This window comes from Orbicella franksi, chromosome 5 (assembly GCF_964199315.1).
Source record: "Orbicella franksi chromosome 5, jaOrbFran1.1, whole genome shotgun sequence".
Lineage (NCBI taxonomy): Eukaryota > Metazoa > Cnidaria > Anthozoa > Scleractinia > Merulinidae > Orbicella > Orbicella franksi.
The window spans coordinates 14,617,256-14,640,366 of record NC_138149.1 but is presented as its reverse complement, the minus strand read 5'-3'; the positions used below and the strand labels follow the sequence as shown (position 1 = coordinate 14,640,366).

General features: G+C 37.9%; 3 protein-coding genes across 3 annotated transcripts; 2 read left to right on the top strand and 1 right to left on the bottom strand.

Annotated features, from left to right (window-relative positions):
* Positions 1-162: 162 nt before the first annotated feature.
* On the bottom strand, positions 163-9,554 carry LOC145488378 (uncharacterized). The gene is made up of 6 exons (XM_081467233.1): positions 9,140-9,554; positions 9,038-9,068; positions 8,711-8,800; positions 4,009-4,116; positions 2,064-2,148; positions 163-1,163 (listed from the first exon to the last, which is right to left on the bottom strand). Exons 1-6 carry the CDS (start codon positions 9,301-9,303, stop codon positions 1,015-1,017), a joined length of 627 nt encoding a protein of 208 aa, XP_081323359.1. The 5' UTR covers positions 9,304-9,554; the 3' UTR covers positions 163-1,014.
* A 1,998-nt stretch (positions 9,555-11,552) lies between these two features.
* On the top strand, positions 11,553-13,320 carry LOC145487789 (uncharacterized). The gene has a single exon (XM_081466595.1). It carries the CDS (start codon positions 11,553-11,555, stop codon positions 13,245-13,247), a length of 1,695 nt encoding a protein of 564 aa, XP_081322721.1. The 3' UTR covers positions 13,248-13,320.
* A 1,285-nt stretch (positions 13,321-14,605) lies between these two features.
* On the top strand, positions 14,606-16,717 carry LOC145487441 (uncharacterized). Its single transcript, XM_081466215.1, has one exon. It carries the CDS (start codon positions 14,670-14,672, stop codon positions 16,536-16,538), a length of 1,869 nt encoding a protein of 622 aa, XP_081322341.1. The 5' UTR covers positions 14,606-14,669; the 3' UTR covers positions 16,539-16,717.
* The last annotated feature ends 6,394 nt before the right edge of the window (positions 16,718-23,111 follow it).

Here is a 23,111-nt window from a genome sequence, read left to right as displayed (position 1 = left end):
CAGAATATCATATTATTATACCCTGCTCCATAATTGCTATTGGAACTCAGTGTGCATTATTTTTTTGTAACGGCTGGAAATTATAGGACACTTGGGTCCTTTATGTTGAGTTGCCAGTGCAATCAATGCCTCTTCTCAGTGTAAATATTTTCAATTTTTCACAGTGCTATATTCTAAAGCAAATGGAAAATAATGTTCTTTGTTTTCTCGGAAAATAATGCACTTTTGAGGCATAGGAAAACTGCTGAATGCAATCATTTCCCCTTCATGCATACACTAGCAGTTTTCTTAGGCCAAGTGTATGTTATTTAAGAAATAGAAAACATGTACTGTGTGTACTGAGTAGAATTTTGGGAAAATGAGAAATGTTGTGTGAACACGAGCTGACAGGCAAGTGTTTCCATAGCTTTTTCGAGTTCTCCCAAACTTTCACAAGTGTTTCTATTAAAATTAGTATAAATCTACTAAAGTTCTATCACGAATGCCGTTCTCTGATCGGCTACACTACTCACTATCTATTCTGTTGTAGATAGTGAGTAGCATGCTAGTGTGCACTAGTTAACAAAGTGATGGCCGCTTCTTGGCGTTTTCAAAGTGTCTGTGAAGAGGATTTAGATAAAGTCTTGAATGACTAATAGATTTATACTAAAACAATTAGATTATTTGCACTTGATTTCTATGCATGATTAAGTTGACTCGGAATATGCCCCCGTCAACTATCATATGATAGAAATCTTGAGCTCATAATCTAATTGTTTATTAGATTATGAGCTTGAGATTTCAAGATTTTCAGTGTCTTTTTTCTGTCTTCACTGTACAAAGACAACCTCACCAGTTGATTTCAATTTTCCTTCATTTAACCTGTGAGCAAGCAATTTAACCCATGTCTCGAGGTGAGTTAAACATAACACCCTCCATCCAAGATTAGCTGTAATCAAACTTGAACCACAGAACTAATGCTTAATTAGATTTTTACCTGGTGGTAATTAAGCCTTCGCCTGGGTACCACAACTGTCACCTCTTTTCAAGGACTCTTATGCTTTGTTCAATAAAAGAAAGGGAACGAGGAATTAAATACTTTACAGTTAAATAAAATATAAGTAATACAAGAACAACAAGTCTCCAGGAATGCCATGGTATGCCTAGTAACAGCTCCTCTAGAACTGAAAAAACAAAACAAAAAAAACAAACATAATGCATTTTAATTAAAAAGAGGAAATTAAAAAGACAAAGTTGATGATGATAGTGAGATGAATAGGAAAGAATTCTGTATGGGGAGCTTTTTAACCCTCTGGCACTTCCAGTTTAGCTTCATACATTTTAGCCTGAGAACACAGACAGATTTCTGGCTTTTGTTTTACAGCTCTGACTGTGTTCACAGGCTACACCCATGTAGAGGTATGTAAAGAATGTTGTCTTAATAAATGCATCCCAAAATTCTCACAACTAAGATTACAGCAATCAGTTTAAGGAGATGTCCTAAAATTGTAACATTAAACATTTGTCAGTAAAATGCATGGATTTTAATAAAAATATTGAATCAAGGCTATAATTTTTATATTAAACAATAATTGCTTAATATAAAAATTATTATTATTGGATGAGGTTTTTGTGATATCCAGAATAATCAAGGTCAGCCAAAGGCTTCAACTGATAACCCTTACTGAGACCTTGATTATTCTGGATATCAGTAAAACAGAATGTTATAACTGTTTTACTATACATTGAATGAAAAAAATGGAAGTCACGTTTTTGCTTCTACACTGACGGGAAGCAACACAAAGTGCAGAAACTTGATATGATTACCCTTGGAAATCATGCACCGTGGTCATACATAGCATGATTACCCATGACCTTGAGTGTCCTTGACATGCATGATTATTGTATTTAGCTAGATGACACCACAGGCGCTGATTTTGAAAAATTCACTGTACACTTTCGGCAAATCAGAAAAGAGATAGTGAGTTCAACGTATAATAAATAAAGTAATCACAACAGCTGCCCTAACAAAGTATAATACTGCTCTATTTCATAGCAACACATTTATAGATGTTAACAATTACCTATGTTGTAAACTACAGGCTCAGCTAAGCTTGCTGTGTCATATGGAACACCTGTTCTGATGGCTGTAACATTGACATAGTGTTCCTGCAGTCAGAGGAAATTGCAGTTAGGGAAACAGCTAGTGCTGAGCAATTGTAAAGTAACAAACAATACTACTTATTTGAGGGTATATATGTCTAAGTTAGTACATAGGGATTAAATTAATTTATTTATTTTTATTTTTTTTCCAGGGACTTAAAGGGACATTGTCACCATTTTTAGCATGATTTTGGAAATCTCAAAAACATGTATTAATCTTTGGAAGCTGAGCAATAATGGTTTTATTTCGTGGAGCAGTACTCAACAAATAATTAAAACCCATTAGGAGGTGAGGATGGCTAATAATGGCAAGGATGTAAACGGATTGCAATATGGATTTTTGAAAACGCTTCCGGAAATCGTTTTTTAAAGGTTCAAGTTTGGCTCCAAGATCGTTGGAATTTTGCAAAAATGTTGCTGCAGAGTGGACTTTCTTCAAGAAATTGCTTTTAATCATTGAGTTAGAGCTGATTAAGTTCTTATTACATAAATCTAGGGACCTTTTCATGAATTTTTAGAAAACAGTCTTAACAAAATACACGCGCTGACTGGTTAAAAATTGTGTTTCTATAACTTGATAGAAACACAGAACTAGCACGAGCTGTTGACGTAATGATGGCACAAGCAAAGAGAATTTACATTTTAATAGTCAAATTTAACAAGTTGTTTCCCTTTCTTTCATTGCATTGTTCTCTGTGTTTCTATCGAGTTATAGAAACACTTGTGAAAGTTTGGGAGAACTGGAATAAGCTGTGGAAACACTCGCCTGCGGCTCGTGTTCCCTCAGCATTTCTCATTTGGCCAAACTTCCACTCATGTTTCTATAGCTCAATAGAAATGCAGTACATGTTTTCTATTTCTTAAATAACAGGTTTAAGCAAATATATCCTGACAGTGTCCCTTTAAGCTGTACTTGGCACTGGCCATGGAAAATCTTAAAACATTTTTCTCGGGAATATAAATCAAATAAATTGAAGATGTATGACACCTTTTTACCCCCTAATCAGGTAAGCTTGAACTTTGCTTTGATTGAGTGTCTTCTCCAGCCAATTTTTTTTGGTGTAAGTGTACCAATCGTTAGGGGTCATCAATGCCTATAATTGCCTTGTATCATTCAGTGCCAGAGAAACACTTCTTATAGAGGACACACAGACTGACCCAGCCCAACAGACAGGTTTTTGCCAACCCACGAAGCAATTGAAAGAAATTCTACCATAGATGTACAATTTCTTTGGCATCATCTGAACAGAGGCTATAACATCTTCCATCCACCAAAGACTGCTGAGGATCACCTTTCAGAAGTTTTCCAACATTAATCAGGGGCAGATCCAGGATTTTTCAAGGGGGGTGGAATGGATGTAGAAATCAATGGGGCATACTTTCTCCAAAATGTTTCAATTTGAGAATTGGAACCTTATTAAAAACTGTTATACCTCAAATACTAGCAATATCACAAAGAAGAAATTACAATGAAGTACCTTGCCAGAGTGTTTCCTTTCATTTCTGCTACAATATTCACAATTTATTTCAATTTTTTATTTTTGCTTCTTCAAAAGGGCAGTGGCTAGCCACCATAGCTACCCCCCCTTAACCCGCCCCTGCATTTATTGGTAGGTTATCAGAATATTTTCAGAAATTTTTTTAAAAGGTTCTGAAAGACCAAGGTGCACTGCCTGCTGCCTGAATCATCAATTAATGTATAGCCCATAAATAGACTATAAATAATGTATTTTTCAAGTGTATTATGAGCAAGTAATCACATGATTATTCTTGTGCTAAATGGAATAAATATTTATTTCATACAGTGTGATTTTCTGGGTGAGGGTAGTTCTGGATTAAATATGTGTTAGAAAAAGTTGACCATACCGTTATGTCACTACTGAACACCAGTTTATCAATGTTGAGAAGCTTCCTTGTTTTTCCTTGTAATAGAGCCTCTTGTGGTATCATTTGCATATAGAAATCTGTTGGTGTCTACCATAAAAATGGGTGTTACTTGCAATCAGGATTGTCCCCCTGGGGGTGAGGATACTCCCAGAAATATTGGGTGGGGGTGTGCAGTCCATTTCCCAAAACCCTTACCTTATCAAAAGTGCCCTTAAGATCAAATTCCCGATATCCATTTTTTTTACATTTTCGTACACAATAGGTCTTTCCTAGATATCTTGCATTAGAACTCACGTTTTTTGGACCTTTCTTTCCGAGAATTTACGGCCGCCATTAGTTTTCCTTGTTCCAAGTCTTGGTTGAGAATTTGAGAAAATGATGTCATTTTCTCAAAAATACCTCATGCATTGAAATTATAATAACAATTAGAGTAAAAAATTGCACAAATATAAGAGCAAAAGTTTTTGTTATTCTTTATGCAATTTGCAGTACTAAGACACTGAGACACTGAGAGCAGTGCAGTTCAAGTGTCACACCAGTGCACAAAGTGTAACACCAGTGCAAAAAGTGTAACACCGGTGCAAATTACACATCGTAATTCTGGATTATGATTGACTGAAAGACAATAGGAAATTTTCTAAGCCAATGATATCATGTAAAATGATGAAAATTTTGTGCAGAAACGTTGAAAAAAGTTTTCTTGAATAAGAAAAAATGGCTTCAAGAGAGTTCTTCCGGCACTTCCTCCATGCAAATTTTTTCATGTTTATATTATTAATAAGTACTCATACAGCTTTTCTTGTCCAATTTGGAATTACTTTGCACTTGTGAGTGTTTCAAAAGCTGCAATTGAATTCACCAAAGTGGCTTGTGCAGTTTCAGCTTTTTGAAAAACTCACTTGCGCAAATTAATTCCAAACTGAACTCGAAACCGAATGATTACTTATAGAGAATGGCTGAAAAACCATATATTATTGGGGCCACACATAGCTATACAACCCATGTAAGGGAGTACACCCCCCCCCCCCCCTTGAGGATGGCCATACCATCGCCACTTGAAAAAGTCTTCAAGGAACTTTTGACAACTTTTAAAGGGTTTTTTGCATCTTCTTGATTTGTCTAGTTCTGGCCTTATCTCTGTCACGTTGCATGGGTGTCTGGAAAACCTGAATAGCGAATAGCGCATAGTTGTGAATAGCGAATAGTATGAATAGAGCGAATAGTCTCGAATAGTGCAAATAGTGGCAAACAGTCTTGAATAGTGGCAAATTAATAGTGGCAAATCATAGCAAATAGGGTACCCAGTATCTCGCAGTAAACCTCACAGCAATGTAGGATGGGATTTTCCTGCTAAAAAGCACAGATGCTTATCAGGACAAAAGGTGTTTCTAAACATAATTTCTTCTGTTTTAACCACTGCAAAAGTGTAAATACGTCTTTATTAGGTTATCCTTGTGTTTTCTGTTTTCTCAATGTTGGCGATGGACAGCCCTAGCCTGAGTCCAGAGAAGAAAAGGTAATAAATTCAACGAAATTCTGTTGCGTATTTGGATAATTAATTAACACAATATTAGATCTAAAGCGGTGACTATTAACAACTATTTGTCACTATTCGCCACTTTTCGCGACTGTTCGCCACTATTTGCATTATTCTCGACTATTCGCTATTCGCTATTATTTGCTATTTATTATTCTCGACTATTCGCTATTCGCTATTCAGGTTTTCCAGACACCCACGTTGCATAACAGAGAGAGGCCCAGAATAGGCCCTTTGCAGGATCCAGTCACACGGTTCGGAATTAATTATACTGGGACGCAAATTACACAGTGGGACTTTCAAAACAAAGGAAAGTCAGGCTGGACTGGTGCGAGTTCCTTTGTTTTGGAAGTCCCACTGTGTAACTTGCGTCCCAGCATAATTAATTCCGCACTGTGTGAATGGATCGTGCAAAGGGCCTATTGGAGCTCCACAGTAGCATTCAGCCAATTTTTAAACAGTTTTGCTTCCCACAGAACGTTTAGTAAATAAAGCCCTTCTGGTGTCTGGTATGTCGGCTGATGATGTCCACGGCTGAGAGTCTGTCTGAAAAATGAATATTTGGCTGAGAAGTGAAGCTTTGAGGGCAAATGTGAAATTTTGAGGACAATCTCTCAGCCAAGGACATTATCAGCCAACATGCCAGCAAGCCAGAAAGGGGTTTTTTTTATCTTATAACCCTCCCATTAATTTTCGGCATATTGTGTTGACTCTTTTGTACTTATCAGAACAGCATTGGCGACCAGTTTTTTTTTTCATGTCATAATCAGCAGATCCCATCAAAAGAGTTTGTTTTTCTTCCATGAAAAATAATAAAGCTGAAAAGGTGAAATTATAGAGCTGGATTTATTCTTTTTAGCTTTGTTTCTTTTTGACAGAAACAGTCGCAGGGCAATTATTGACGCAGGTGGAGGTTATTGCGTGATAACTGCCCAGTAATTTTCCACCACGTGACATAAAGTAGCCAATAGAATTGCGCGAAAATTAAGCCTGAGTTATAATTTCAAATAAATGTCAAAAAGATGTTACCAATCTATGAAGAGTGCCTGCCTGTAAAAATCAGACAAATTCTTAATTCTGCGGCAAGGGTCGAAAATTCGATTTCGCTCATATTCCTATGGTAGATAGGCTAGGGTATGACAAAAACTACTGGATAGTTTTTTTGGCAAAATATCCTTTTATTTCAAAGAGATATACAAATTACCAAATTCCGTTAAAATCGTCATTTGACGCACCATTTTATTAAACAAGTTTAAGAGCCTCGCATGCAAAACCAGATTATTCTTCCATCTTTAAAACACTCAAATATTTTTGTGCAATGTTTAAATTTGTACTGGGTTGATTTTAGGGAATGCTGGGTTGTCTTTTTTGGGTGCAAAATAATTAAATTTCAAAGACATGTATTTCATTCACTTATAAGTACTTCACAAAAATAATTGATTTTCACCACGTGCAAAACCTTCATATGGATTAAGCTTCTGGTGGTTGAATCATAGAAGGATTGTCTACAAATTCCTGTAAAAATTTCTTTGGGCAAATGATTGTGAGTGACGCGAGAGCTTTTCAAAGTATGTTAAAAATGCAGATATTTGACCATCCGTCAAAAAACTTCAATTTACGGGTTAGACATATATTTTAGCACGCGCCACATGTCTTGAGCTATATTAAGTTGAAATAGACACAGAGCTGATAATTTCGAAATGTTCTAACCTTATTTGCTGTAAAAGGCAGGTCCAAAAGCCGATTTGACATGTTTCCGTCACCATTCGTCGCACATAAAGCAGAAGTTTGCTCTTGTCTACACAACGCCCAATGTACTTCGCTAACTGTCAACTTATTTAATGGTCAAATACCATGAATCTATGACCCTCTTTCGACTAATATTATCACCACTGCATCTAAGTCAAAAACGGCTAAGTGACTTGTAGATAATTGCTTGCTTTGCACTACACCAAAATATTACGTTTGATCATTGTTTGATCTACTGCTGCTTGAATCCTTCCTTGCAGGGTTCCTTGTTTGTTTGTCACGCAATGCTGTCATCCCATTTTAGGGGGTAGGGGTAGGACAATTTCTATCCTAATACGTAAGGTTCTGTAAGGCTTGGAACCACAGGGAGCACACAATCTTGTTGAGTAGGAAGAGATTAAATTAAGCAATAAAAAGAATGAATAGTTAACCATTGCCCGTGCTGTCATCTTTTACTAGACCACGGCTACCTACATGCCTTGCGTAATACTGTAACGCTAAACTTGTACCTAGGTCTTTTCCCGCTATGCAATTATTTTTGGTTTACATATAATACAGTGGGCTACCCTCGGGGAAATGGGAGGTGGCCGCTTTAATAGGGGTTGGCCGCTTAACAGAGGTTGGTGTACTTTATACTTTGAATATACTTTGAATATTTGGATACTTTAAATTATCAGCGCTGTGTCTATTTCAACTTAATATAGCTCAAGACATGTGGCGCATGCTAAAATATATGTCTAACCCATAAATTGAAATTTTACGACGGATTGTCAAATATCTGCATTTTTAACGTACTTTGAAAAGCTCTCGCATCGCTCACAGTCATTTGCCCAAAGAAATTTTTACAGGAATCTGTAGACAATCCTTCTGCAATTCAACCACCAGAAGCTTGATCCATTTGAAGGTTTTGCACGTGGTGAAAATCAATTATTTTCACGAAGTAATTTTAAGTAAATGAAATACATGTCTGCGAAATTTAATTATTTTGCACCCAACAAAACCGCAACATTCCCTAAAATCAACCCAGTACACAATTAAACATTGCACAAAAATATTTGAGTATTTTAAAGACGGAAAAATGATTTGGTTTTGCATGCGAAGCTCTCAAACTTGTTTAATAAAATGGTGCATCAAATGACGATTTTAACGGAATTTGGTAATTTGCATATTTCTTTGAAATAAAAGGATATTTTGCCAAAAAAACTATCCAGTAGATTTTGTTATGCCCTAGCCTATCTACCGTAAAAATATGAGCGAAATCGAATTTTCGACCCTTGCCGAGTTATTTTCCATATTTATGGACAGGGACTCTAAATAACAACAATTTTACAAGAAGCAACAGCACAGTGACCCTGGTTATTCAAAAACGATATACAATCTAGAGAAATAACTTACAGTTGAAGGATACGATATCCTTAACTCATAACTTCTGCTTGGCTGCAGTTGAACCAAATGGTACACTACTGTCTTTCTGTGGTACAGAACCTGGTGATGTAGTATACAATCACAGACATTTTTGCTAAGCCTTAAATCTCAAGAAGCTCGAAGTAGTTTAGACATAAAGTTTTAAGTAGAGCTTCTTTAAGCCCGGCTGGCTCATGGCTCTCGGCACTTAAATCCGGTTTCTGTAGCATGTTAATAGTTTCATATCACAGAAATGTTGAGTTAACACTAGCGAGTGAACCAGATGTTCCCTGTATAAGGGAAAGTAAGAGAGTTTACCTGATTAACTAGCGATTTCCCCGGCTCCAGTCTGCGGAACACAACCAAAATGAAAAGTGATGAAGCAATTGAATCAGTTAAAAAGACAGATCATTCTTTTACCTCACAAATCCAGATATGTTCGCTACAGACATGTTTAAAATAAACGTTAAGAACACAACAGTAGTGTCAAGACGCGATTTGTCCGCCATCTTTTTGGTGTTGGCATATACCACGTGTTCCGGTATAAACGGGTTAGCCGCTGACTTTACGGGCTGGGTATTCATCTCCCTCGAGCGAAGCGAGAAAAAGGAGGTGTCTTCGACAGTCGCGAAAAGTCCAACGGCGAAACCAACAGGCCTGGGGAGAATTATCGTAAAGGACTTTTAGAACGTCTAGAAGTCTTTGGGTGAAATAAATAACCTCTATTTGGCGCGAAAATATGCTCGGATACTATGCGCCGGTACGCGGAAATTATTTGTTCCGAGAAGAGAACAGATTTCCAACAGATGGCTAGATGACGTATAGCAGCCTCGTATCCCTGGTAGCTTGTTCTTTGGTAACCACCTTTACAAAGACTATGGATTTGACGATTGCTTCGCCTGAAGCAAACTCGGAGTAACAAATGTTTTTGAACTAGTCCGACTCCACAAACCTTTCAATCTTGTACTAACATGGCTTTTTATCCAGCTGAAGAAAGCCAAACGGCCAAAACCTCATTAAACTAGTCGGACGTGACTTATTGGGCTTAAGTTCGTGATCTCTTCCAATTTCTCAAGTATACATATCTTCTGATCTAACAAGAGATTATTTTGCTAAAACATAGTACAATGCAAAGCAGACTTCAGTTTCACATGATGACAATCACAAAGGAAACAAATTGGTAGGTCGCCCCACGGGAGAGCTTGATTGCTCAGGTCAAGATGGCGGTTAAAAACTTGTTGTTTACTGCGGAACCACTCGCGTGTGGCTCGTGGTTCCGCAGCCACTTTGATAATGTTATGACGCAATTTATCATCAGTAAGAGGACAGACGCGTAAAAAACTGAAGTCAATTTGTTAATACGAGAAAATAGAGGGCTGTGAACAGTCTAGGGTACATTCAGTTACGCGACGCGTTTAGACCAATCGCGTGCGAGCAAAAATATCATGAGAAATATTCGTAACCGTAACCTGTGTTTTCCTTGCTGTTTCCTTGCAGTTCAAACAATACTCAGTTCTATGCCAGAGAAAATTCGGTGTATTGATTTCCCACTTGAAAAATGTATTCCGTATCGCTAAAAGCAATTAACTGGCAATTTCCCAAAATGGCAGATGCTGGTAACATCGAAGCGTCTGAATCTTCTTCTAAAATGAGAGGTACTTAGAGATATTTAGAAAAATATGTTTGTGATATTTTTGAGTAGGCTCGGTTCAGACGTCGTGCATCTACCGTGCCGAACTGAATCTAGGCATTAAGTTCGACAATCAAACTTTTGAATTAATTTCGGCAAACATTTAAGTTCGACAAGCTCTGCCGTGCTACACGACTCTCGCAGGACAACGGTTCAAACGCAGTGCTCCTGCCGCGCTAAATAAAATTCATAAACTATATTAATGTATTTTGGGGAGATTGTGCTCCCGCGGGGAGTTAGTAGGACAATTGTTACGAGGCTTCAGTAAATCCTGAATTTGGTTGACTCCGGCATGACGTCTGAATCATCGTTATTTTTTTTTTTTTTTGCCATGCTACAGTCGAACCAAATTACAATTAAGTTCGGCGCGGCAGAAGCACGAAGCCTGAGGTGGGCCCTATTCAGGCGATTGCGGAAAAGTTATCCATTGAAGTCGGGCCACAATTCTCACTGGATACTAAGGCTGCTTTTTAAAGAAAATCTAAGATTGGATTCTTAATTCCGAAAACGGATTTTGCGTTTCTTTACTAAACAGATTAATCCAAGATCGCTCGGATCATGGTGCATCAAAGGGACCCAAGAATCCTTGCCCAAGTGTCGGTGAAGAGGATTTAGATAATCGCTAGTCGAGTCAGTTCACGCCCGGCGATAGAAATCTCGAGCTCATAATCTAATTGTTAGTTAAAATATACCAATACTTTCTAATGAGTGAAATTTTGTTTCTCGACTGAACGGCGGCAATGTTTGTGCCACTGCTTTGTTTCAGCGCCACCATATATTTCTTCATATTTTTTACATTATCTGTTTGTAAAAAGCACTGAGAAGCAATGGGAAGCTCTTCGCACGCAAAACCTAAAGAAATCCTTTAATAAATATCTACTGCAGCATACATAAACCCTTTATCACTATTGTTTGCACTCCCATTTTATTCGACCAGTCTTGAGAGGTTGAACACCATTGTGTTAACAAAACTCAATGACCTTGAGTCATTTTCGAGTCACTGGAGCATGATATTTAATTCTGATGTATGGATATACAAATTTGTAAACAAAACTAGTTTGCGGTAACGCCCATGTTAGCGAACAACCGATCTTTCTCACAGAATACAGCAGTTTCAAGTTGAATACCGATTTATAAACTTTGATGTCTTCGATAGTAACTGGCGTGTTAGAAGTCACTATCGGCTTGCTTCTTAATAAAGGCAGAGATAAAGTAACTGAAAGCCTTAGAGGAGGCGACGTAACAAATGAGACAGTTCGCAACTGGATCGTCCGCGAAATCAGTGCAGTAAGTTCAAAGTTAAACGGATTAGCAAGAAAGGATCTGAACACAAGTATTAATCACTTTAGGACAGGCCTTGTCTATCTTTTTGAGGTGCTCAAAAAAACACAATGTGGCAATGGAGGTTCGACAACAGAACAAAATTTAGCGGAAACGGACGAAAACAATTCCGAGGACAGGTTACCATTGTCGGTGACTGCTGTTAATATACCTGACATTCTAAACAGGTGGAAGCTCGCTGACTTAAATGATGCCGATAACAGAGCGCTTTCGAATGCAAAGGAATGCTTCAAAGACGCTGGCAGAAAAGCGACCGAAGCCTTCAGTAATGAAGAGCTAGAAACTACTGACCGAATCCAAGCGATGGTTATTCGTGTTGCGGCGAGAATACTTGAGAATGTGGACCATCCGAGTGATGCATTAGCAGCGTGTAAACTGTGTCTTCAAGATCTGCACTCTATGCGAGAGGTTCAGAACAATTTTAAAGTCGCTCTCGACAATGGTTTTCGGGCTGGTTTGCGATGGAAAAAACGTAGAAAAATTATTGCAAATGTCTGTCGCGTAAATCGGGCAATATATGATGTAATGCTGAATGTCGGAGAAGCTTTAGACCTCGAAAAGCATTGCGTTGATACTGGAAAAGAAACGCTAGTTGACACATTGCGAGATGTACGAGTAACTAACGCACTGCTTAAATCGGATATCGCTGACTGCTGCGTTACACCACGACTTCTTGGGCAGGAAGGCGATACACCGGAGAGCGAACTTAAGATGCCACAAGGTATCACTACTAATAGACAAGGACATTTTGTAGTAGGAGACAATAAGGATCGTAATGTAAAGGTGTTTGACCGTAGTGGCAAGTTTGTGAAGTATCTTTGCCCCCTACCGCACAGAGAAGGTACAGAATTATCGATCAGAGATGTAGCCACCGACAGACAGGATAACATTTATGTACTTGTCAGACTGGAGAGAGCCACGGGTTTTCCATGGTATGCTGTTTATGTTTCTGACACGAACGCAAACCTAGATCACAAGTTTAACGTGAAAGGGTCCAGAGGTTGTAAGATGACGATTAGCGGCAAAGACAAAGTACTGGTATTGAGAAAACATTCTAGAAATTGTGTCGACGTGTACAAGACTGATGGACAGTTTCTTTGCAGTTTTGGAGCCCAAATATTGAAGGATGCTTTAGCTATTACTGCTGTTCATGATGGTCGTGTTTTGGTAGCAGACAAAGATGGTTCCCATGTTCACGTGTTCAGTGAAATGGGTACACATCTTGTGAACTTCCAATTAGAAGGATTATATTTCTCTCCTAACATTGCGTTTTATCAATCTAGTACGCAACATATCGTGGTTGCTGGCAAAAAAAACCTGAAAAATTACCAGCGTTTGGACGTGCTCATATACACCGTGGAAGGTAAGCATGTTCGCACCATTGAACTTAATGGAAAGGGTATTGATCACGTGTCGAGGGTTACAGTGTCTAAAGAAGGACGCTTTGCTATAGTTTATCATGGATCGCAGGATTCCGAAAAGGTTCTTATCGTGTAAATAGAATGATGTACATAAGAACAAGAATAGCAAGCTCAACATCAAATTAAAACAATAAATGCTACTCTGCCAAAGTGGTTTATTATAGCTCTGGTAAACATTGGTTCCTTGATGTAACACTAAGGTGTTAACAGAACAGCTTGTGAGCAGACATTTGGTAGAATTTTCATGCGAGGTAGAAATTTACGTCATATTATTTTCATGACAATTTTGTTATCTGTGCATATTGATCAAGAAAACCAATTCAGCGAAGGACATAAACATTGCGAAACTTATTGTAAGAGAGGTGTATTATTAATGAGACGTGTGTGTATTCTGTCGCTATATTTGAGTCACTTTCTGACAGGGAAAACAAAGAAATTGCAATTAACATGGCTTGTTCTAATGGCAAACACTGTTTACACTTTCGATGTCATCATTTTGTTTACATTGAGCAGAAACCTTTAATGGATTTACTTATTAGTGTATGCCTAGTCCTTTTTGTCACTGTTTTCCATTCAAATGTTATTTAACTGGCGTCAGGTCCTTGTAGGAGAACCATTAATCGAGCTCTTATTTTTTTGCAAGTTTATGGACCGAGAATAATTACCCTGTTTTTGTATCAAGTGCACTTTTTAGAATGACAATAACAATAAATATCTTGTACAATATCAACTGCGTCATTGTTCAAGAGTTCTCTGAGATTTCACACCTCTTTGTTTTCGTGAATTCTTGGATTTGGTGCAGGTATAAAACATTCGGTTCAAAAGCATTCAGAGGAAAGTGTTTAAACGAGAACAGATACCCTAAGCGTCACAGCAACTCCTCCAACAACTAAAAAGGAAGAAAAAAATCCGTCTCGTAAACAAACCTCTCAACTTCTATTGTTCCCTTTTTCATAAAAGTAGGCACTTAATGGAAATCTAAAAAACACTGGATCACCCAACCTTGGATGAAAACCATTTATCGAGCTCTTATTGTTTGAAAGTTTATGGACCGAGAATAATTACCCTGTTTTTGTATCAAGTGCACTTTTTAGAATGATAATAAAGATAAAAATCTTGTTCAATATCAACTAGATCATTGCTCGAAAAAGACTTCGTGTCTATTTGTTTTCGTGAATTTCTTTGATTTGGTGTAGGTATAAAAAACTAGGGTCAAAAGCATTGAGAGGAAAGTGTTTGAACGAGAGCAGATAACCTAAGCGTCACAGCAACCCCTCCAACAACTCGCAGAAGGAAACAAAAAATCTGTCTCGTAAACAAACCTCTCAACTTCTATTGTTCCCTTTCCCCTAAAAGTATGCATTTTATGTGAATATGAAAAACACTGGCTCCCTCAACTAAAGTAGCTTTTTAGTCTTTTGTGAAGCATAACTCCTGTCCGACGAATTTGGTTCCCTTGGGAAGCTACTGTTATGCTACTGATCAGTTCTGTAAGTTCATGACACTTGTTTTTCAGCAAGTCATGTTCTCCGCTGTATCGACTGTCATATTCAAATCCGCAGTTGGCTTGCTTGTGAACAAAGATACGAATGCAGAACAAGCAAACCTCCAAGAAAATGATGTAGCTGATCACGAATTTCGTAACTTCATCGTAAGTAAACTCAACCATGCTGAGTTAGAGATGGCAGAAAGAAAGGATCTTAGGGAAAGTATCGGCCACTTCTCGAAAGGAGTACTGCACTTCTTTACGCTGTTCGACACTGAGGAGCGACGTGTAGTGGAATCAGATGAAGACAGCAGCCTACCAGTATCTGAAAGGTCTGTCAAAATGCCTTGTGTTGAAGGCAAGACACCACTATCATCAACTTCTCCGGCCAAGAGACTAAAAAACTTGAAACTGACTGAGTCGAATGAATCTAAGAGGGCGCTCTTAGATGCAAAAGTAGAGTTTAAGAAGGCCTATTTAATAGCAACAGAAGCCTTTAATAACGAAGATCTGTGCCTGTTCGATCGCATTCAAGCAATGGCCATTCGCGTTGCGGCGACAGCACTAGAGAAAATAGAGTATCCCGAGGATGCATTAGCTCCATGTATGTTGTACCTGGAAGAGCTGCACAGCATGCCAGACGTTCAAAATACTTTTGCCAGCGGGTTCATGTTTCACAAAATCGCCGCTAAAAGAGGAAAGACTCCGATGGACTCCTTGAGTCGCAGGCTCGCCGCTCAAAGAAGGACGCGAAAGGACCTCTCGTCAGGGAAGGACCTCTTGTCTCTTCCGAATCCCTTAAAGAAGGTCGAATACCGACTAACATTTTCCAGGGTCTGTTACGTGAATCGTGTTTTATACGATATCGTTCAAACACTTGGGAGGGCAAACCTTTTGATGACTTGGCCTTGTGTGAATACGAAACGAAGACGAGCGTTCGGCGTAGGAGAGAAAGTTGATCCATTGCGCGATTCAAGAGTAGCAAATGTACTGCGTGAGCTGAGAATGGAGCACTGCTGTGTTACACCATGGTCATTCGGTCAGGAGGATGAAGAGGAGAACAGGCTGAAGGATCCACGGGGGATAGTCACAAGCACGGAAGGAGAGTTCATTATAGCAGACCGAGGGGATCACAACGTAAAGGTCTTCGACAGAGGCGGGAAGTTTGAATACTCTTTCTGTCCCTTGCCTGTCAATGAACTTACGAACATCGACGTTCGGGACGTAGCCATTGACAGCAACGACTGCCTTTATGTACTCGTCAGAGTGCGAGACCCGGCTGGGGCTAAGGAAAATCGAGTGTGCATGTTTGAAAAGAGTGGCAAAAGGCCCCTCTTGGTGAAAGGCTTCCTCCTAAGGAAAGGCTTCTCTGGCCGCAGTCTGACAGTTAACGACAACAAAAATGTGCTGGTAACAGACTCGAGACAAACGATAGACGTTTACGAACCTAATGGACAGCTTATCCGCAGTATTGGAGTTGGAACACCGAAACCTAACGTGTTTGCTATCGCTGCTGCTAATGACGGTTGTGTCATGGTACTGAACAAACATGATTCAGATATTCAAGTGTTTGGCGAACAAGGTGACCTTATTAACAATTTTAACGTGGAAGGATCTTACCACACTCACGACCAATATCCGAGAATTGTATTTCATCCTGCAAGTGAGCATCTCATCGTCGCTGGTTTTAAAAAGAAAAAGTTCCGTGTAGATATGCTCATATACACCGAAAGTGGAGAGTTTGTGCGAAGAATCCAATACGGCGAAGAAAAGATTTCTAGCATTCAGGACATTACAGTGACTCCAGAAGGACGGTTTGCTGCTATAGTTCTTCAGCTAGATTCAGAGCGTCGTGCCCATTCCAAAGTACTTGTTGTTTGAAATAATGGAAAAATTATCGTTTTTCCTTTTGAAGTAACTTTGTGTTTTGTACAGGATTTTGGTGCTCGGTAAAACAGTCTCGGAACTTCTCAAGGGTTAAAATGAATTTCGTCGAAAACATAACCCCTCTGGTACGCGTTAGGTGTTCGCAGCAACCCTGTCAGTTTTAAGTAGAATACAATTCCCCTGGTCCGGTCAGTTGATCTATTGCAATTGTGCTTACTATTTACAGAATTTGGGTGTGAAATCAAATTGCTGTGAACTCCTGCTAACCGGTAACAGTTCTTCAGAATGCTAAACTCTATTCCTTACATACATACAGTGACATACATACATACATACATACATACATACATACATACATACATACATACATACATACATACATACATACATACATACATACATACATACATACATACATACATTTTATTTGTTATCAAATTTAAATTACAATTATAACCTTTCGGTTAGCTGGAACTCATTGCTGATAAATGACCCTTAGCCCAAACCAGTTCTTTCGAGCAACGTCCGCAGCTGAAATGGGCTGAAGACTCAACTCAAGTTGACCTGAGGCTAATTTCAGCATGTTTTCACAAATTTTTCAAATAGTCCTTGCTTCGGCTTGCAGTAATTTGCGATAAAAACAATATCGTGGTAGGTCGACACTGAAATAGCAAACTTAAAAAAAAAAAAAGTTAGCAATTATTATTAATTATTTCTGGCTTTCCCATCGATTGTAGCGAAAATCGTCACAAGAACTTCTTTATCACCATATATAGTATATATTCACTGCATCATTGTATCATAGCTTATCCCTCAGCTTCAATCAAATTTGGTTGTCATTATCAACCATGTGAAATCTTAAGTATGGGTCTATATATATTTCAGTGGTCTAGTAGTGGTTCACTTTATTACCACCAGCCGATTCTGTTGTTTTTGTTATGGTATTCAGATTGGATTGCGTTACAGGAAAGCATAGGCTATACTCACACATGAAGTATGCAACCTTAGAAACACAATTCAAGGGCTGGAAAATAACTCTTTTGTGATAGCTGTTCATATATAATTTGTTAAGAAACTTGTATAGCATTTGAAATCGATATTGCGTGTCCCAATCACACTATATATTATGCTTGGCAGAACGGAATAAGAAAGTATTAATCAGCCGCACTGGCTCGACGTAACTAATCCAACGCAATCGAACCTGATCGAGCACCAGTCACTTGATTGGGTTCGATTAAGTTCGATGGCTCTCGCAAAATATTTAGAGCAATCGAATTCAATCGAACGTTCGATTTACGTTCGATTGGTTTCGATTGAGTTCGACCCGGGTTCGATTAGGTTTGATCGCATTCAATTTGATGTGTCGGGTATGTGGCAACAACGGTCGAGTTTGAATTCACGTTCGGTCGGAATGCATTCGACTGGAAATGGGGGTACGGTACATGTAGTATACGTAAAACGGGGGAGTGCCAATGTTACAAGCTTGGGTGTATGTCCCAGAACAACGAATAAATGAACTGCGAGAGGAGATTTATCTCCAACAAATCCCCCGCTACGTGGGCCACTCGGGTTATTTAAGATTCCATAGGCTGATAAAAACAAATCATAAAATTTGAATGGAACTACAGCGAGATAAGATGAACTATTTATCTTCCGCTGAACTTTACTTTTCGGAATTTTCAAATTTCAGTATCTATATCTTTGGACTAGGTGTTACATAAGGCCTCGACTTTTCGATTTTACAGTCGGTTTAATTAGTCCTTCATCTGTAAAATCAATGTATTTTCCATGCCGAAAGGTTATTTCAATAAAGATATTGCTAGTTAATTATAAATTTGTAGCTGTTATTACGACAGAGTGCTTAAATATCTGGTGGTATTTATTGTGTTCGACTGAGTTCGATTAGTAATAGTAAATGGATCGAGTAGAGTACAATTATGTGAGTATATCACGCAAGTAATTTCAAATTTTGAAATTACGAGCACGATTACTCCGCGAATTGTACGCCACGAAGTCCAGTTACTAATTAATGGTATCTATAGAAAAATCTTGAAATTTAAAAAGTCTTAGGAGAACTTCTTTTCAGCGAAAAAGTCAGTCGCGCCCTTCATAAGTTCAAAAAACTGTAAAAAATCAAGCCATAGGAAGCCATGAAAGCGCGCGTAATCTAAAAAACAGATCAATCGAAGATCTCTCGGATCATGGTGCGTCAAAGGAAGAATCCACTTTGGGCAAGGATTCTTCGGTTCCTTTGATGCAGCATGAATTAATATGATATACTCGGACATGATACGAGTGTTGCCTTATTTTTACGGACGCTCGTACTGCGGGCGCAGCTTCTCGCTCAAACGGAGGGATCTGGAAAAGAGCCGGGAATATAGCCAATAAGCAGACAGTATTTTATCACATGTCTCTTTTCTCATTTGCTGATTGGTTTTTGCTGAGTTTGGCGCCATTTATAAAATATTCTTAGACGTAGCGTTCATCATTTTCTTTCGACATAATTTTGGTCGTGAATATGGCTGACTTATTTTGCTGCGTGAGAACTTTGTTTACTGCTTCGAAACGACGTTTCAAGCCCAGCAAGATTCCAGGTAAGTTCTTTTATGTTTTTTAGATTGTTTTTCTCCATGATGTTGATAAAATTAAAGCAGCAAAATTCAATAAACTAGCGATAAATGTCCACGGTAATTGGTAACAAAATGGCGAATGGCAGGAGGTTCTATCTTCATTTGCATCTTAGAAAATGAAATCGTATTTCAGCTAGCTACGTAGTTTTCTCTTTCTTAGAGAAAATCGCCTTTTCCGTCCTTGTCGTTGTTTAAAATTCTTTTCTTAGATGTTTTTAAGGTAATATTCGACATCGAAGACAGAACGATCTCGATTGGAATGAACTTTGGAATGTTACATAGGCTTACGTTTTGGCTTAAGGTTATATAAATTCCTACAAATAAAATGGATAACTGTTGTCCAAATTCGCTAGGATATTCAAAATTACTCTGAAAGTGAACATATAGGCAGTAATATAAAGCGCGAAACAGCAGAGGTGGCGAAGCGAAAAACAACCCGAGTCATACTGGCATGCATCCTGTTTCAAATACTGTACCGTCCATGTATGATTATTCGAGGAATGTTTCAGAACAAAAGATCGACTAGAAGATTTAATGAGAACTTTTAAGCTATATATTGTTTCTAGTCAGGTCTGAGCTAGAATTCGAGGAAGTAACTTGTCCCATACTTGTTAAAAAACTTCTCAAAACTCGAATCGTTTTTTGGAATTCACTGGAGCTAATTGACCCAGTAATTTTCTTTGTGTGCTTTGTCAATCCATTCCCTATGAGCCCTTTAAGGCATCTATAACTACTGGTATTGTTTCTATCTTCAGTCCCCACATCCCAGTTGTCTCAATTTCAGGTTCTTTGTATTTAGAAAACTTTTTCTGCGACTTTTAATCTATAATGAGACATTACTGGCCCTTGCATTGCAATCATGTGTATAGGTTTTGTTCTTCTACTCTTTGATGACTTTATTTAGCTTGTTGGCTTCTAGAATACTGTTACTTTGTTTCCAGTGACTGTTGCTTGTTCATGGTCATGTTCAAACTGTAATCTTGTGCCGCAAATATTAGCCATTTTGTTTTTGCTTTTAGTGCATTTCTTCTGAGCCATTGACTGATCTTCTTTTGGTCAAAATCTGGCCCTTTAGTTCTTTTTGAGATATCTTTTATTCTTGTGGTTTTGATATTTCGTCTTGGGCATCACTGGTGTTCTGCCTTGGTTTATTTATTTTTTATTTTTATTGCATACAGTTGTATCTAGAAACTAGTTCATTTTCTTCGTTGTTTAAATTGGGGCTGTTGTGGTTCAGTCTTACCCTTGGTACAAGTTGGTGTTTTCCTTTGTTTAATATTTATTATAATATATTACCAAACACCAAAAAAATGAATCTCATCAGGTATGCCAAGTTCGTGCCTAAATTTCTCTCCTTTTTGAATAGAGAGTGGAGGTTTCTCTCTTTTTTCCATATTTCCATACTAACTTGAGTAGAGCACCATCTCAGTCCTTAGGTACATGTGTGTTTTAAGCCCTACTGTGGTTGTTTTGTAAGCAGTTCTACATGTATATCCGGGTATGGTGCCTTCTCTCACCTTTTTTGGAAGGTAGAGTATGTCCTGGTTTTGGATAGTACATTCTTTGAGTGGTAATTAGTTCTGTGCGTAGTTTTTTTTATCCTGGTTACTTTCTAGTTTATACCTATAACACGGAAACTGTATGTGATAACAAGGGCAGCAAAGGTGTTGACGGCCTTAAACCTGCAGTACTGTTTCCTTCATGGTGTCATGCTGCATTCCATCACCTCCCAAGGTATTTTTAAGTGTCGTTTCTCCTCTCAGTTGAGCTCTGTAATGTGTGTGCCACCATGTGAAGGTCTATTTGTACCAATGCATATCTGATGTTCCTGTCATTTAACCCCTTTTGACTGTAACAGCTGCTTTGGTATATTTGTCTAATCAAAATTCCATTGTGATGAATGTTAGTTTTACTTTGTGTAAGCTGTTTCATTCAATTATTTTGGAAATGAAATATGTTATTAATGGCCTACATGTAGCTCCCCATGCATTCCATAGCTCAGTGGTTAGAGCAGGCAATCATCATCTGAGAGGACATGATCATGACTTCAAGTCTCTTTGTCCCACACTTTGTGACATAATGAACATTTCCTTTTCACCAAAAATAAAATTTGTTGCCTTGTGTTCCTTCTTCTGTTCCTTCTTCTGTTCCTCTATCTATGGAAATCGCATTTATACTCTTACTATTGCTTGACAAGAGTGAAGATTATTTATGTCAAATCTTTTCAAACATATAATAGTTTAAAAGAAGCAGTCTGACACTAAGTGATGACAAATCTGCAATTTCCCAAAAATTTGGGAACTTACTGTGCAACACTGTTAAGTTGTATTTGGTGTGGAGAGCTGATCGTTACAGTGAATATATAGTAGATAATGGTATATTGTATCCTATACTTACTGTGCATACATGTGTAAGATGGCCAAAACAGTCGATGTAGCAACGACAGATACAAGTGTACGATTTATGAGTTTATTGACAAAAATAGTGGAGACAACAACGGGAACAAGGAACAAAAAAAATGGGATCAAGTAACACTGAAATACAATAAACAAACTAAAATAAACCTAATGTTAATAAAGAGTAAAATTAAACAAAATAAGCTAACTTAGCTAAGAAATGACAAAGTAATTTGGTGCAAATAACAAGACAATTGCAATAGGAAGATTGCATGACGAAAATAAAGAAACAGGAAATTGAGTGACAAAAACTGTCAACAAATGCAGAACTAAAAAAGGTTCAAGTTACAGGATTACACAATAGTGTTAAGCTGTGTACAGGTTGGTCACACAAGTAATTACTGCAATAAAAACATGCTACAAACGTATAAAGGAACAGATCTGAAATGAATATGGATTTGCGCAAACAATCACAGGTAATCAACAAGGATATGTGGTAAGTGAATAATACAATATTTACTGGCAAAAACTATAAAATAAATGGAGATAAAGCTACATGCTGTGTTAGACTGAAGGTCAATAAAGCTAAGGAAATAATGCTAAACAAAAACACAAAACTAGTAAAGGCAAATAAATAGCAACTGCTAACTGAAACTAATGAAATAAAAGAAACGAACTAAACCTAAAGCCTTAAGGAAATGTACAAATAAAACAAAATAATGCATTACATATCAAAGGTTGAGAATGTGGCTTTTGAACTAAACCAGTGCTTGACTTGAGAACTCGTGTATAGCTCAGAATAAACCAACTGAATCAACTGAATTTGCTGAACAAATGGTTGCCAATTTATTACAGATTTGAGGAAACTGTAGGAATAACTCTAAACCAAATAAGGCTAGGGAGTGTATTTGTTGCCCACAAATACAGGATTTACCTAAGGGAATTAGGAGGTAACTTCTCCTACACAACAGAATTTAGCTAAGAGAAGTGTGTGGGAATGGGAATTATTTGAAGCATTTTTTCCTCCCTCTTGGTAAAATTTAGCAGTATACATGTAACAGTATATAATGTTTCTTTTGTTTGTTCCACAGTTGAATCACTCATTACTCATGGCTTCCTCTGCGTGTGACTGGTGCAGGGTTCGCAAAAATCTTGAATTCCAGCTTGCCCTTAGGACAAGTAGCTCTCAAATTTTCCTTGCCCTAGGCAATTCTTAGTTTGCTCTTTTAAAGTGGTACTATGGTCCAATTTTTACTGTATGAATTGTTAAGTTAATCTCATAGAATTCTACAAAAGATTAAAAATGCTGTTTAACGTTTGCAAACATCTACATTGGTTCCAGAGATATCTAGGTTTGAAAAATGTGTAAAATAACCAAATGAGAGGACTGATGACATCATACACTCAACCAAATATTACATCAAGTTATTAGTATATAAATAGAACTATCTTGGTCAATTTGCAGCAGAAACCATTGAAACTTGGTAGGCTATCAGTTCTACTTGCAACACACCTACTGCTACATTAATTTCAGTTCCCAT